The sequence below is a fragment of the Neolamprologus multifasciatus genome, chromosome 17 (genome assembly GCF_963576455.1).
Source record: "Neolamprologus multifasciatus chromosome 17, fNeoMul1.2, whole genome shotgun sequence".
NCBI classification, from domain to species: domain Eukaryota; kingdom Metazoa; phylum Chordata; class Actinopteri; order Cichliformes; family Cichlidae; genus Neolamprologus; species Neolamprologus multifasciatus.
The window spans coordinates 37,694,300-37,710,192 of NC_140455.1; the positions used below are offsets into that span (position 1 = coordinate 37,694,300).

Sequence of the window (15,893 nt, forward strand, 5' to 3'; positions counted from 1 at the left end):
AATTGCACATTATCTAGTACGATCCAGAATATGAGAGCTAAGCACATTAATATGCACAGCAATAAAAGTAACAGCCAAACGTCTGTGTTTGGTAAAATGATCATTATCTGCTGGTACATAACTGTGGTTTTAGCACTTTGACTATATTTTGATAGAGAGTAGTAGGTGTGTGAAATGTGCTATAACACAACAAAGTGGAAAGCTTCTGCTGTGAGGAAATATCAATACTAAGTAACAGCAAGTAGCAAAATTACATTGTTATTTACAGTTCTGCTGCTAAATGGCTATAAAACTACTCCGAGGTCGTGTATGTGCAGTACATGCATTAATAAAACTGACCATCTAAAGAAATCTGTAACTGCTGACAGCAGCTCGCGAAAGAAGTGGAAAATAAATTTTCATAAAAACTGTACATTAAACCAACAACTATTAATTTACCTTGTTTGAAACTGAATTTTGTCCTGATGTTGTAACGTTATGTATCCCTCCCTGAGCTTCTGCTGGAGGACTCTTCCTGTAAAAAGGGAGTTCTTCTTTGCCACTGTTGCCAAGTGCAGCTCATAAGAAATATCTCTAATTTTGTAAGGGGTTACTTTACATCATGAAATGCCTTGAAGTAACTGTTGTTGTCCATTGTTGATCTGAAAAACAGACGTGATCATGATCAGGACTGTATTTCATGAGGTAACAGTCCTGATCAAAGGTTTAAGACCACTAAAACTTTCTTCCACCTTTCAGTGTCCCATGCTTGGTGCTCTCGTTGGTGTTCTCTGGTGGCGTTCAAGGAGACGAGGCCTTTAAAGACTTTTTGTTTTTGAAGCCCTTCAGTCTCAGGTGCCGTCTGATGGTTATGGGGCTGCAGTCGGCGCCAGAAACGCCTTAATTTGGGTCGAGGATCGTCCAGTATCTTGACAGACAGCCAGTTGGATCCTCCCACTTGAGTTTTTGTTCCATAACCCTCAGGATCATTTAAGAAATGACCGTCTTACTGCGTCCCACCTCAGCAGTGATGGCGTGCTGTGAGAGATCCTGCTTATGCAGTTCAACAACCCAACCACGTTTAAAAAGGGAACTTTTTTTCCTTTGCCATCAGAGCATCATGACAGTGTGACTGCCTGACAGAAAAGGACAATGAATCCACATTTTTGCACAGATTTGGCCTTTTAAAGGCACGTGGTCCTAAACTTTTGATCAGCTGTAAAACAGCCTGTTTCAGTTTAACAATGGTACAAACAATGTTTTGTCTCACTCCCATTTCTTCTTGTTGCATGTTGAAGCTCGACTTGGAACCTTGCAACCATGCAAAATAGTTTGGTTTTTTTTTGGTCATTTTTCAAGTGGTCTTAAAGTAACAGATCGATTTCCTTGTGTATAAAATGTTTACTTTGGCCTAAAAATGTGTGGATGTAAAAGTATAGTAGTATAACTAGGCTGTCTGTTACCTTCCCTTGAACTGCGGCGGTATATATATATATATATATATATGCAAAAAATACACTGCAAACTTAAACCTACACTATCTTCCCTATTCTAAATTTTAAAGACAGCTTAGCAGAAATATTAAACAACCTAACTAATAGGGTTGCCAACTTTCAGCAAAAAAAATAAAAAATAGGGACCCCCCCCCACCCCCCGCCTCGTGATGCTTAATCGACGTTATCAACTTTAATTTAATGCACATGCAATAAGTAAATAAATAAAAAATGCACAGAAATCATTTATTTTTCCACAATAATTAAATAGATTCAACATCTTTCTTCAACACAACTGCACAGATGGTTCCCAAAGGAAAAAGTACTATAGCTTACTAGGGTATATATTAAACTTAATAGTTACTATATACAGTAATGGACTTCTATACATTTTACATCAGATTCAAACTTTGGGTGTAAGATTCAGAGAAATATTTATTACACGCTCGACATTTTAAATGAGAATAAGAAACGAAAGTTTGTCTTTGTGCCCCCCTTTTTCCTGTTAGTGCCCTTCCTGCCCCCAGCTAAAGTTAGCGCCTTACATATATATACATATTAAAAACCTTTCCTTCCCTTTCTAACCGGAACTTCTTCCACCGAGAAACACTAAAATATACACAGTGTCACAGCTCCCTGTGTAACATTGAGCAGCAGCCACCGAGGTTTACCTGTTACCTGTTTCTTCGTGGAGCATCTGCCCGGCCTCCGTTTTTCGCTCCCCTTCGTGTACATGACACGACAAAATTCTAATAAAAACCACTGATATCTGTTATTTATGAATAGATGAAATAGAAATAAAACAAAAACAATGTTGAAATCAAGAGAGAGCGCTCCATCATTTTCTTCTTCGTCGTCGTCAGTGTGGTTATGGTATATTAGCGCCACCAACCGGAGCTCAAGTTAGCGCCTTCTTCTTCTTCTGCTTCTTCTTCTTCTTCTTGGTGTTTATTGGCGGTTGACAAACAACGAGTTCGCGCATTACCGCCACCAACTGGTCCGGAGAGCAGACAGACTGTCACTTAAGGATTAGATCCTATCATGCTAGTTAAATATTGCTCGATAGCTTTTAGTACTTCAGTTATTTCTAAGCAAATCAATTAAATCTAGTTTGAGTTCGATTCTATTTAGGTTTTGAATCAGTTGTCTTCTCTTTCTTCCTCACACTCCTGTCAGTGTAATATAACATGAGCTACTGTCTCAGCACAGCGCTCACATATTCCGCTGCAATGTTTCCCTAAAATGAAAAGTGTGCCGTTTATCCCAGCGTGCCCAAATCTGAGACGCGAAATGATTGTTTCTCATTTCTCCACTTTTCCTTTGGATTTTTTTTTTTAAAACCACCGTCCTTTCCTTTCTTTCTCCCATTGTTTTTGCAATCTCTCCTTTATTTTCTGTTCTAATTGATTCATTTTTTATTTCTCTTTTACTACAGCTGATAATTAATTGCACTAATCTTTTTCCAGTGGCTCTTTTTTGCAGCCTTATCTGCCATTTCATTTCCCTTGACACTATAATATGCTGGCCATAAAAAAGTTAATCATTAGTCCCGTTATGTTTACCCTGCATGGTGTTTGTTGAGTTTCTATTAAGATGTCTGGTCGACTTTCTGCATGGTTGCATTTAAACTTACTAACGATGAACTGGAATCTGAACAAATTACTGATCTTAATGGTCTCGTGTCTTCATCCCACTGGACAGCTAATAATATTGCAACCATCTTCCTGTGTATACTGAAAGTCCATCATTGATCCTTTTGCCTTCTTTATATTAAAGTCTGGTATAATAAAAGCCTCTACAACATCTGTATACATTTGTACGGGATTCTAATAGTGACTAATATATTTCTGTGCCATATGTGAGTTTAAAATAAACTTCTTATCCTCATTTCTATCTACTGTAGCCAAGTTTTTTTTCCAGGTTTGACTGATTAATAAATATCACACAACCCTGGATTATATTTATATTCTTCCCAAATTTAATCAGTGATTACTTCATATTATTATTATTGTTGTTTCTCAGGATACCAACTCCTGTGCTGCTGTTTTAAGGTTTTGTTTGGGTTTTTATTTTCATATTTCATTTCCTTTGATCCGTGCATGTTCTCTGTCCTATTGTCTGTGTTGTTGTGCTTCAGACGGGTTAATTATCCATTGCTGACAATATGATGACACCTAAAAACACTTTGTTAGGTGCATGTATTCAGTGCATGTACATTTCATGGCATGGATAGTAGTGTTGAGTACTCTGAAATACTCAGTCTGAATATTCATAATATACTGAAGTACTGGAATTTGCCTGCACAACCATTTCTGAGCTTTACAGAGAACGGGCAAAAAACAGAGAATCTTTGGCATCAAACTAACAGGGTGGAGGGAAACAGTAAGTCAGCTAAGCACAGGAAACTGAGAATTAAAAAAAACATCGCCTGGTTTGATTAGTCTTGACCTCTGCTGTGACAGTCGGACAGCAGGGTCAGAATTTGGTGTAAATTCACAAAAGAATGACTCCATCCTGTCTTGTATCATCAGGTAAAGTTGCTGTTGGTGGTGTAATGGTGCAGGAGTACTGCTGCTGGTCCCTTTAGGACCACAGTGTCCACATCCTCTGACTTCCAGCAGGATAATCTCGCGATGTCGCAAAGCTCAAATCAAATCAGGACAAAACTGAACTCCACAGTCACCACATTAATCCAGTCGAGCACCTTTGGGATGTGGTGGGGTGGAAGTGTTGCATTATGGATGTGGAGCCAGCAAATCTGCAGCAACTATGTGATGCCATCATGTCAACATGGACCAAAATGAATAATGTTTCCAGCATGATGTTAAATCTGTACCGAAGAATTCAGGAGCCTGCAGGTACCAGTGAGGTGTACCAAAGAGGCCAGTGGGTGTATTCCCAAAGTGAAATGCTGAAAATGATCCAACATATTGCAGATTTCTCTTCTTTCTGCTCCCATTCACTTCCAATCTGACATCACAAACACTCAACACTTTATCAAACTTATAAAATTATATTGGAAAACCATGATACTTCAGTACATCCCTCTATTTTTTTAAATTGCCTGTGAAGCCTCTTCCAGTTTCTAGAGCTGGTGTGGTGCACCAGTCCAACACAAGGTAACACAGAGAGACAAGCAGCGGTTTGGGCTGATGGAGGAAGGCATGAGCTACGTTTGATTCTCAGTTCTTTTGTATAAAATTATCGTTTTTTTGTAAGGAACATTATCTTTGTTGTAAACGACGACTCCTGGAGGTTATTTGCAAAAACACAAACAGAAAAGCTCAATAACAGCGTTTATGTCACTGAGACACAAACTCACAATCTCTTCAACATCGTCAGAAGCAGCAAATAAATGTAGTGTTTTTAAAATACAAACAGACTTCTGGCTTCCTGTTCAGAAGGTCGCACTCGCTCTCCTGATTTCTTTTTTTTCGTCTCATCTTTGGCTTCTATCTCACTTCCTGCGTACGTTCTTTCTCTCGTTTAATCAGCCACTCTGGCATGTGAGCCCTTAGTGTAGAAGTACTGATATCATGTGATGTGGTAATAATAAACACGGGAACATTGGAGCCCTGCATTTATAACACTTTTAACATACTAATCAAAAATCTTGGCAGTTTGCATTTCAGTCGATAAATGCACGTCAGCTCTGGCTCAACAGGTCACGTTACTTTGCCTCAGATGTCCACGTCATGTTTCATCTGACAAAGAAACTGTTTCTTCTTCTTCTTTCATACAGATGGGATGAAGGCTCACCACAGTCAAGTCTCTGCGGTGCTCAGACTTTGAAGTGAGATTACCGGGGCCTCGGCTACCAGACAGAAGGTCACCGCTCTCTCACCAGGCTGCTGCCTCCTCTTCATCTCCCTCCACTCAAACTGATCCAGCCTGCCTCTCAATTAAATCTGAGGAAGAGAATCCCATCTGGCTGTCAGACACAGGGCGGACTCTCAGATACCAACCAGAAATGTAGCAGGAGACTCAAAGACAAGCAGAAACAATGAGCCACAGATAGATCTTTATTTAAATTACAGATGAATTTATATCAAATCTGCACAAAAATATTTCCAGAAAACATAAAGTATATCTCTCTGAATAAATGATCTAACCCAGCTGATCTTAACCTTTCTTTGGATTTTGTTTGGACATTAGCTGTGGGACGTTTCAATAAAGGTAAATTTGCTCCCGTTTTTTCAATCTGAGAATTTTTCATTAACAAAGCTGAACCAAAAGAAAAAAAAGATTAAAATATTACAAAAAAAGAAAGAAAAAGAAAATCTCATATCATGGTGAAGTCCATACTGATTAGTGATTAGCCTCATCTCTTAAATCCTGGTGACTCTCGACTTGTGCACAAACATTTTTGTAAGTGAACAAAGAGTTTTCTGTCAGGAAAAAAAAGCTACACGAGAATTTATTTTGTCGTGAAGGAAATTAATGCTTCTCTGATACTTGGCTGTAAGCCGTCACCAGCTGCCATCTCTTCATCCACACGAGGTCAGTGTTGCTCACTAAAATGAAAATAATGCCTGTATTTGTTTACATAAATGATCTATGGTTGTGTTTGTTGTGTGAACGGAACCGGAATATTCTCAACCTAAGGAAAAACAAAAGAGCAAAAAGGCGTAACAGGCGGCTCTGAGCCTGGCTTGTGTTATGAACTGTAGAGTCATATTTCAGCAGCATTTGAAACGACTCAGAAAGAGAACTTAAGTTTATGCATTGAAACATTTTAGTGACTGAAAATGTGACAAAACTGAGCGCAGGTTACGAGCCACGAGGACGGGGCGCACCGATGTCACACACTGAGGTATTTTTAATGTAAACACGTTTCTCTGTAGCACTTAATGCCAAGATTTGGTTTTTTTGCACTCTTGGTAAAGCAATAATTTTATCATAACAAAACAGTCACAGTGCATCTGCATCCTGATAAACAAAGTAAGAGCATTTACATGAGTCCAACATTAAAGATCACTGCACACAGATTTATAAAGCTCATTGTCATAAAAGGTGAAACATGTGTCAGTAAAAACGCACTTTTATCACGTGCACATCCACAAACGTTCAGCCATCTTTGACCCTCTGCAGTCACCGGCTCTGTTTCCAGCACTAATTTACAATTATAGTTTTTACTGTTCAAGCAAGTGTTTAAATAAAACAATCATGCGTTGAAAAGATAAATAAAGGTCAAAGTTTCCAGTTAAAGTAGTTTCTGTGTTACTGTGTTAGAAATATGAATTTAAAGGCTAAAAAGTCATCTGTGACCATGTAATTGATACACTAATTACTGTATTTCAGGGGATTGCATAGCTAACAATGAAAATAACTATAAACTCATAAGTGTAAGTAACATATTTAACCTTGATTAAATATATAAATTGACACTCTTTTACACTTTATTGGTTTTAAATCGTTGCATTGATGCATTTACACTGTGCTGTATACAGCGCCCTCCAGAGGTGTTGTTTATTACAACAATAGCCAAGTCTTGTTTCATTTTCACGTTTTAAATAAATTAAACTAATTTAAAAAGCTTAAAGCAGCAAAAGCAAAACACACGCGCCATCTTTTCTTGTTATACTTCCTTGCAGTGCAGGAAGCTTTGGAAACCCCCCCTCCTCTTACCCCGTCTGACTCTGGATTTGAGGGATTTCTAACCTCGATGATTTCGTTTGCACGCTGTACACATTCAGTAATCCTGCCATGGTTTAAAATAATACACTTTCAGGATCGGACGAGGTTTATTTGTCGTCCAGCGTTAACCCGAGTGTTAAAATATGTGTCAGTCAGGTTTGGGGGGGTTGACAACGTTGGTGGTGATGTGCTTTTGGTAAGAAGGCGAAAAGCAGGTATTGATCTTTTTCATGATTGCAGAAGTTGAGTAAACTAACAGAAAGTTAAATTAGATTTTTATGTCGTCAGCACCGTTTCTCAGTCTTGGGGTTGCCTTTCAGGACGATGTGAGGTAATCCAACAGCCCATCTATCACAGGGCCAGTACTGCAGTCCAGGCAGCGAGTACGGTATCTCGTAGTTGGCATCCAGGTAGGCTATCAGCGTGCTGCCGTAGGCTACAGCTACCACAATCAGAATGTGCCTGAAGGACGGATAAATCGAAGGTCAACACAAAGACACGAACCATTTTTTTCCTAAAAATGGGGCCTGATCATGACTGGAGATCGGGGGTTCACGGTACCAACGTTTGGAAACGCTGATGTAATGTTACAGTAAACTCATCTTTTCATTTTCATTCAGGAATTCATCTGAATGTTGATTCTGTTCATCTGGATGTTTTCAGTGGGAGAAACGTTTCATCATCAGGTGACGTCTTCAGTCTCAGCTGACTGCAGGTTTCCAACCTTATAAACAGGACATTTGCATAATGACTGAAACCAGCAACTGAAGGAACAATGAGCTGTGAGCTCAGTTTGTTGATCACTCTTTCAAGGATGAGGATGTTCACATCCTGGACAGGGAGGAACGCTGGTTTGAGCGTGGAGGCCATTAATGTGAAAAGGGAAAGACCATCTCTGAATGGAGGAGGGGGCCTAAGGGTATACCTCTTAGCACCTCCCCCCCACCCCCCATGACTAAGAGTCATGGGGGGTGGGGCAACCGTGGGGCAACCGTGGGGCAACCGTGGGGCAACCGTGGGGCGACCGTGGTTCAGAGGGTTGGGAAGCTCATCTTGTAACCGGAAGGTTGCCAGTTCGATCGCCCCAGCTCTGTCTGTCCTGTGCAAGACACTTCACCTACCGCCTACTGGTGTTGGCCAGAGGGGTCGATGGTGCGATATGGCAGCCTCGCTTCTGTTAGTCTGCCCCAGAGCAGCTGTGGCTACAACTGTGGTTTGCCTCCACCAGTGTGTGAATGGTAAATGGCCTGTATTTGTATAGCGCTTTTACTAGTCTCCCCTAGGGACCCCGAGGCGCTTTACACACCCAGTCACCCACCACCCACCCATTCACACACACATTCACACACACATTCACACACTGGTGGAGGCAGCTACAGTTGTAGCCACAGCTGCCCTGGGGCGCACTGACAGAAGCGAGGCTGCCATATCGCGCCATCGGCCCCTCTGGAATGTGAGAGTGAATGAATAGTGTCTAGAAAAGCGCTATATAAATGCAATCCATTATTATTATTATTATTATTATTATTATTATTATTACATCTGTCACCATCTTACAACGCTGTGATTGCAGCCATTCCCCAACTCTCTGTGAATGGCACTCATGGCCACTGATAAACGGTCATGACAATTTGCATATTGATGATCGAGGAGCTGAGCTCACAGCTCATCGTTCATTCAGTGGCTGGTTTCAGTCATTGTGCAAATGTCCTGTTTGTAAGGTTGAAACCTGCAGTCAGCTGAGACTGAAGACGTCACCTGATGATGACGAAACGTTTCTCCCACTGACAACAGAATCAACTTTTTGGGATTTGTTGAGTGTGCATCAAGACAGTAATTCATCTTGTTGATATGAAACAAACATGCAGACAAGTGAAGATAAAGAAATAAAAGAAATGAACGGGACTTACCAAAAACCATGCAGGTAGCAGAAGTTGATCCTCTGCCAGAAGCTGCAGCCAAAGCGGTCACCGAGCCAGCAGGAGATGGCGAGCACCCACAGAGCGATCGACAGCTTGGCGAGTCGCAGAGCCTTCTGGTCAGTGCAGCTGAGAATGACGGAAAATGGATGATCGCAGGAAATCAAACGGCAAAGTGCACAATCAGGTTTTCACGTGTCTTTTTCTTACCATTTCATCTCCACAATCAGAGTGTAAAGCAGATGGAGGCCGAAGCAGTTTAACGCGTAGGCGTTGGCCGTAGGTTTGACGAATGACGACACCGAGCTGATGACCGTGATCACCAGGACGAGCTTTGAAAACGTGGATCTGCGTTGGAGCGCACAGAGACAGAAATAAACATGCACCTGAAGCCGACTTGAAACAGACATTTAGTTTATTTTGGCATCGTACTCCAGCCCGTACGGACTCACAGGTTTGATTTCACCACACGCTTTGTGTAAAGCATTCTGTGAGGCTGGTTTGGATCCTTTTGTGCACGTGCGCCGCGGCGCATGACAGTGGCTGGTTTGGATGGGTGCAAAGTAAATAAACATGATTGTTACAGCAGTCTAGGAAACCATGAAAGAAAACCTGAAAAACAGGTTGTCCTCCCTATACTCACACTTCTAATAAATAAACTCGTCATTGAGCATTCTTCATGTGCAATAACTGGGAGGCCTTTTTATCTAAAGTTGTGATTACCTGATAAACGCAGGTCCAAAAGTCACTTATTTTAACCTAATTTTGAGTTGTATGTGGATTCCTGCTACACTCGACAGCTAATTCTCTGCCTTTTAATAGAATTTGTCTTCGTATACATTTATAAAAGACAGAATTTGCAGAAAAAGTCCTGAATAAAAATCGTTTCTTTAGGATCAGGAGCAGCGATGTGCACTCAGGAACCTCCTGTGTTCACCTGAGCTCTGTGACTTACAGTCAGGGCTGCACGTTTGTGGATGAGGAAGCAGGTGAACCAGGTGAGGCTGGTTTCTCAGCTACGTCGTGACAAATTCAGCAGATATAAGAACTGGAGTCGAGTCTCAGTGTTGAATTATCATTTGGGAACTTTTAACGGGAATTTTTTCTTAATGTGACGGTCAAAGATATGTTGATGCAAGTAAAGACTGAAGAAACTTTACGAGTGGCCAAATCAACAATCTGGCCAGTTCAGCAACGCCTGAAAAGGCCTGAAAGACCACAGAAGTAGGGCTGCCACAAACGATTATTTTGATAGTCGATTATTTTTGCGATTAGTCGACTAATCAGATCATCATCCATTGGACGTAAAACATACAGCTTATTGCACCAGCAGCATTTGCTCTTATATAACTATCATTAGCTTACAGCTTTAAGTGTTTAAGGTATGTGCTAACTAAAAATAAAGACAAGATGATAGTTTATTAAATTTTAATGAAATTTGCAGATTGTTTCGGTGAAGTTTAATAAACTCCTTGCTATCTAAAATATAACAGGACACCTGAGTAAATTCTCGAGCATCTCACACTTCTGATAATCAGCTGTCTGCTTGATGTTTATTCAGCTGTGTAAAAACTATAACTTTAATCTCAGCCAAACCGATTCACTCAGGAACAAATAAAATACTAAAAAAAACCAAACAATAACATTTTTAAGTTATCTAAGTGACTTATATATCATGTTTAACCTGAGTAGCCAAAGATGGCGGTGGGTTTGAAAACGATTAGCCGGGAGTCCGGTGTTCTCACGGCTCTAGTGAGCCTAGCCCCCGGCTAGCTATCGAGCTAGTGGGTAACAGACGTCTCCGAAAACGTCGGAGCGCTTTTGAAAATATGTGGTGTCTTGATAAACTGAGCAGATATTTGAGGTTTACACAGCTACATTCTCGCCTGAAAATATGTTAAACGTTTATTTTGTGACCCAGAAAGAATAATAAGAGTAATATTAAAACTAACTAGCTGCCGCCATTGTTGTAAACTGAGCTGGGCTGCGCTATGAATTCTGGGACACAGCTTCTTCTTCTTCGGGGTTTAACGGCAGCTGGCATCCTTGTACATGCAGTGCTGCCATCTTCTGTTTCAGTCCGTTATTACACTCTTAAATCCTACTACTTATTCCTGCGTCTTTTGGGATCTTACAAAGCTTCAAACGACGCGTCGACTATTAAATTAGTCGTCGACGATTTTAATAGTCGACGTAGTCGTGACTAGTCGACTAATCGTGGCAGCCCTACACAGAAGACAGCTCACGTGCACGATAACAGAATTATTTCCAGGTTTCAGAAAAACAACTTCTGGAGAAGGCAGGTAAAGGTCTAATATCAAAACATGCCTTCATGAATGGAAATACAGTAAGTTTGCAACAAGGCGTCCAGCACAGCGACATTCAAGAACAAAAAGGCTACATTGCAGGAAAACATCTAAGCGCTTGCACAGCTGTCACTGGCGTTTATTGATCACGTGATTGCTGATAGAAGTACCAGAACGAACTGTGAAGCGTGCAGGGCTGTACTCTCTGCTCACACAGTGTTTGTAGCAAAAATGGATCATGACTATTCTTCAACAGCCAAGCCAGTCACCATTTCAACACAACAGAGCAGCGACTGAAGGTGGCTGCAGTGAAAGCACAATATTTGGTGACATCTATGAGTTCAAGACTTCATTTTCATCCAAATATTAAAAACAATCCATATATTATAAATTACATTAGTTGGTCCAGTGACTCTTGAGCCTTTGAAAATGGGGTTATGTGGATAATTACACAGTCATACTGTTTGATTCAAAAACACTGAAGCAAAATGATAAAAACGTCACGATTAGACTTCACTGTAATCACAGAGGAGCAACCCACTGGAAAATCACTGTGAGGTTGTTGGTGCCAGGGGGACTGTTTCGCACATCCAATGTTCATTCGCCTGTCCCACCTTGCAGTTTAAATATTTACACAGGTTGGGTGGAGCTCTGTTTTTACAGCCCCGTGTCCATCAAGGTGAAGACTGAACCACCACGTTTGGGACAATGACGAGCTGTTAAACTGGCTCCTCGTCCGGCCAGGATAAGGTTTCACAGTGTTGGAAACGCTCTGTTATTGTTTTGCATCGTCCTGAAAGACCACTCATCTCCTTAGAAACACGCAGAGGCTCGAATAAACGCCGGACACAAAGACCTTGGATTAAGTTGTCGAAACACAGATCGGTCATCTGTCGCTGGGTTAATGGTTACAAAGTCGACGTACCTGTCTTTTATAAAAGAAGGGAAGAGTCTGCGAGGGAACCAGACGGCATAACCGACCGCCAACACCCACAAGATCGAGAGCTCGTCCAACATCTGACCGACGAAACTAAGAGTCATGTGAAAGTACGCCGAGAACAGCCCTGCAAAGAAGAGAGAACGAGAGAAGGATGTCGAATTATTCGTGTTTTTAGAATTTTAGGCGAAGACAAGAATAAAACGGGTAAAGTGAGACGTGTTACTGCACGTTCACAGATGGTTAAGAGCAGTGCAGGGGAGACATGCAGAGCTTCTTCTCTTTTTGTGCTTTAGTTATTACATTTAAACTCTTTCGCATACTGGTTAAACTGGTTCGGCAACTGTTGCAACTAATAAGTATTTCTTTTAGTGTCGTAAGACTTTAAGATAACCCAGTCGGTTCAGAGAAGCTTCAAACATCTGCTACAGATCTTCCTACTTGATAACACTTTTCTTGTGATATCTATTTCATCTATACCGAGTCAGCCTGTTTCACAAATACAAAACATTTCGTGGATTTATTTTGCAGACATACGGTTGGTTTAAATAAATAAATAAAGAACTGACCTACAAAAATCATCATGACCCAAACCAGGTGGATCGCCAAGCTCCTCTCTTTGGCATACGGGTGCAGAAGGTAGAGCATGATGGGAGAGATAATGAAGAAAATGAAGCTGCTCATCTGCAGGGGAAACATTAAATCGATCACCAGTCCAAAGTGTGGCTTTGAGTTGTAGTTGTTGGGCTGATGGCGCCACTGCTGAATAAAAAGCTTTCAGTTTACCGTGTTGAAGGACTCGACCACATGCTCAGAGTGTCTGTAGTTGTCTTCGCACCAGTCGATTTCTGAACTCTCATAGGAGAAAACTCCCGCCATCCCCTCGCCAGAGTGAACACCTGAGAGACGCAGGGACGAGAGTGGCCGCTGACTCTGGTATAACAAGCACACCTGTATTTTTCAGTAGTCAAATTAAGCTGTTTGTATATGTGGTTTATGGAAATCATTATCCCCTCCACCCAGCAGTCAAATGCTAATTGCAGCCTTTTACAATTTCACTTAAATGTCAGTCCCTGCTGGCGCCTACATTTCCCATGATGCAACCGGACAGCATGTCCAGCAATGTCATAAAAACAGCCCAGAAAATGTGACTGATTCAGACGTTGCTCCACTTTTATTATGTTTTTATGACATGATAAAAATGGCGCCGTATACGTATGGTTAATGTTTTGTAAGCATTAGTGCAGCACACCAACACGATCCAGTTAAATCAGAGGTCGTTAAAAACTCTGACTTTTGTCATTTTGAATATCAAATTCATCTTTGCTACTACAGTAAGTTCATTTCCATAGTTGTTTCCCTTTTAACTTTTAATTGCTGGGTTCACTTTAGCGTAGGATGAGGACACTTCACACGTCCACGACTGTTTTAACCTTCACTGCACAACATCTGACATCTGTGCTATTAAAACACAACCTGCCGTCTTTCCCAGAAGGCTGTGAGATGTGGCGCAGTGTGTGAATGGTGCCTGGTTCACAGTATTTGTTGGACTTGATTTATTGCATCATTATTATATGGCTTTTATTTACACTTACAGTGTAAATAAGGGGGGGGAGTTCACATTCACAAAAGTACACATTGGACTTCAGCTGGAATTGCTTTTAAACCTCAGTATGGCCTCAAAACTGGGACTAAAATTTCCCCAATGAGTTTTATATCCACAGAGGCCAAGGCCGCTAATTTCAGTCTCACCACTGAATCTGAATTTTCTACAGCAAAAATATTACCTGGAGCTTTCAAGAGTACTTAATTTATTAAGTAGCCTAAACAGGAAGTCGTCATCAGAACACCACCCTTCATGCTGATATCTGAATTACAGATTTTTAACAGTGTCAATAAACTTATTTCAGAGTTTGTAGGTGTACCTAATAAAGTGGTTACCGATGGGAAAAGAAGTACTCCGCCTTTAAGTACAAGTTGTAATACTATTGAAATATTACAAGTCTCATCATATATGTACTTGTTTTCCAGAACAATCGATGTCAGAATACTAACATATTACTGCATAACACTCTGTTATGTACTACAGTGTAATTCAGGCGACTGAACACTGAAAGAAAAATATTATCTATAGAAACAACTCCCAGTTTATCTGTTGATTAGAAGTCGTATGAATACTAGGAAAATAGGCAGTTGAGTTCAAAGGTCATTAAGTAAAGGTGGTGAAGTACAAGTATAAAGTACTTCGAGAAAGTTGTTGAGCACAATATATTAAGTAACAGTAAATTACTATTTATTACCATCCTGGGGAGGAATAAACATCGAGTTTTCCTGACAGGGAAAAACCTTTTTTTTTTTTTCCGAAATATGAATATTTGGACAAAAAAAGTGTCCCAATAATTAATAATTAAGTTTATTTTTCTTATTACAGGGTGTTACCATGGGAAACCGGCTCTTACCTGCCATGCTGTCGTCCTGCAGCCCGACACTGCTGCTCTGCTCCAGGTGCTGCAACAGGTGGATTTAACGAGGCGGGGTTTTGAAACGCTCGCGATCCCGAAGCACGAGCCCAGGAACGTCACTGACGGTCACGCGGAAAGGTTTCAAATCTCTGGGACAATATGTCATCACAGAGAAAATGTCTGGAATGAGCTCGTTTGTTTTTCTTTCTTCATTGACAGTTCACCAGGCCCCGGGGAAAGAGCAGGAACCGGTTACTCAGCAGTAACGGGTAACGTAGAAACGACCATGTGAGGCAAAAAAACCCTTTAACAGGCTGTAAACACACGACAGGCGACTGGAGGGTTAAGAGCAAACCTGAAAAGAAACACGGAAAACCGTAACAGGTGTTCCAGGTAGCTGCACCTGTCTGAGGAATCTCAGGTTTTTCCTAAAGGAGGTTCAACCGGCCCATCTGCCGCATTTCAAAATAAAAGCATAATCCTGCAGCGGAGGAGCAGGTATGGTGGGAACACGCTGAGTCTTGAAACTCCAAATAGTTGCATTTATATGGTTTAACTCAAAACAAAGAAAGCATTAACTGCGCACACTGGCTTAATAACGTTTCCTGCGATAGAAACTGTTTGGAAAAAAGTACTCATGTATTTAATTACAAATAGTTACCGGAGAGTCACCTAATGTTACCAAAAGTACTCGTCGGTCTCCCATTTCAGGCTACACGTTGTCTTCTTATGTCACGGTTTTCAGTGCATGCATATTTACTCTGTTGTACTGTGACACTGTGCTGCTGCAGTTTGAGTCTTAATCAAATCCACGTGGAAATCAATGGGGTCCAGTGTGATTTATTTTATCACATGTAGAAGTGTTTATGATCTGTAAAGTTAAAAAAAACAATACATTTGATGCTTCCACCTCCACACAAACCGCTACGACGAAATCTGAGACAGATGAGCGGTTAATCTCTCTCATAATTTAGAGAAAAATAGGTGCAGCACCAATCAGGAGGCTTTGGCCAATCCAATTACTGCAGGCTGCGCAGCTTTAAACGAAGCTGCTGCTGCTGAGACGCAGGTTAAAGATCTGTGCTGTGGCCTGTTTGCAGCAGCTGACTGGCTGATTATTATTTTGGTTAGATCTTTGCACAATCTGTGCATCTTTCAGT

General features: G+C 41.0%; 1 protein-coding gene across 2 annotated transcripts; it reads right to left on the reverse strand.

Annotated features, from left to right (window-relative positions):
- Nucleotides 1-923: 923 nt before the first annotated feature.
- Nucleotides 924-15,574, reverse strand: acer1 (alkaline ceramidase 1). Of its 2 annotated transcripts, XM_085136933.1 has the most exons (8): nucleotides 14,731-15,574; nucleotides 13,058-13,170; nucleotides 12,841-12,955; nucleotides 12,260-12,398; nucleotides 9,239-9,376; nucleotides 9,020-9,157; nucleotides 7,401-7,571; nucleotides 924-5,380 (listed from the first exon to the last, which is right to left on the reverse strand). In XM_085136933.1, exons 1-8 carry the CDS (start codon nucleotides 14,735-14,737, stop codon nucleotides 5,371-5,373), a joined length of 831 nt encoding a protein of 276 aa, XP_084993059.1. In that variant the 5' UTR covers nucleotides 14,738-15,574; the 3' UTR covers nucleotides 924-5,370. The 2 variants fall into 2 exon arrangements, with proteins under 2 accessions (XP_084993059.1, XP_084993060.1); XM_085136934.1 differs by lacking the exon at nucleotides 924-5,380 and having other exon boundaries at nucleotides 5,477-7,571.
- Nucleotides 15,575-15,893: the final 319 nt, after the last annotated feature.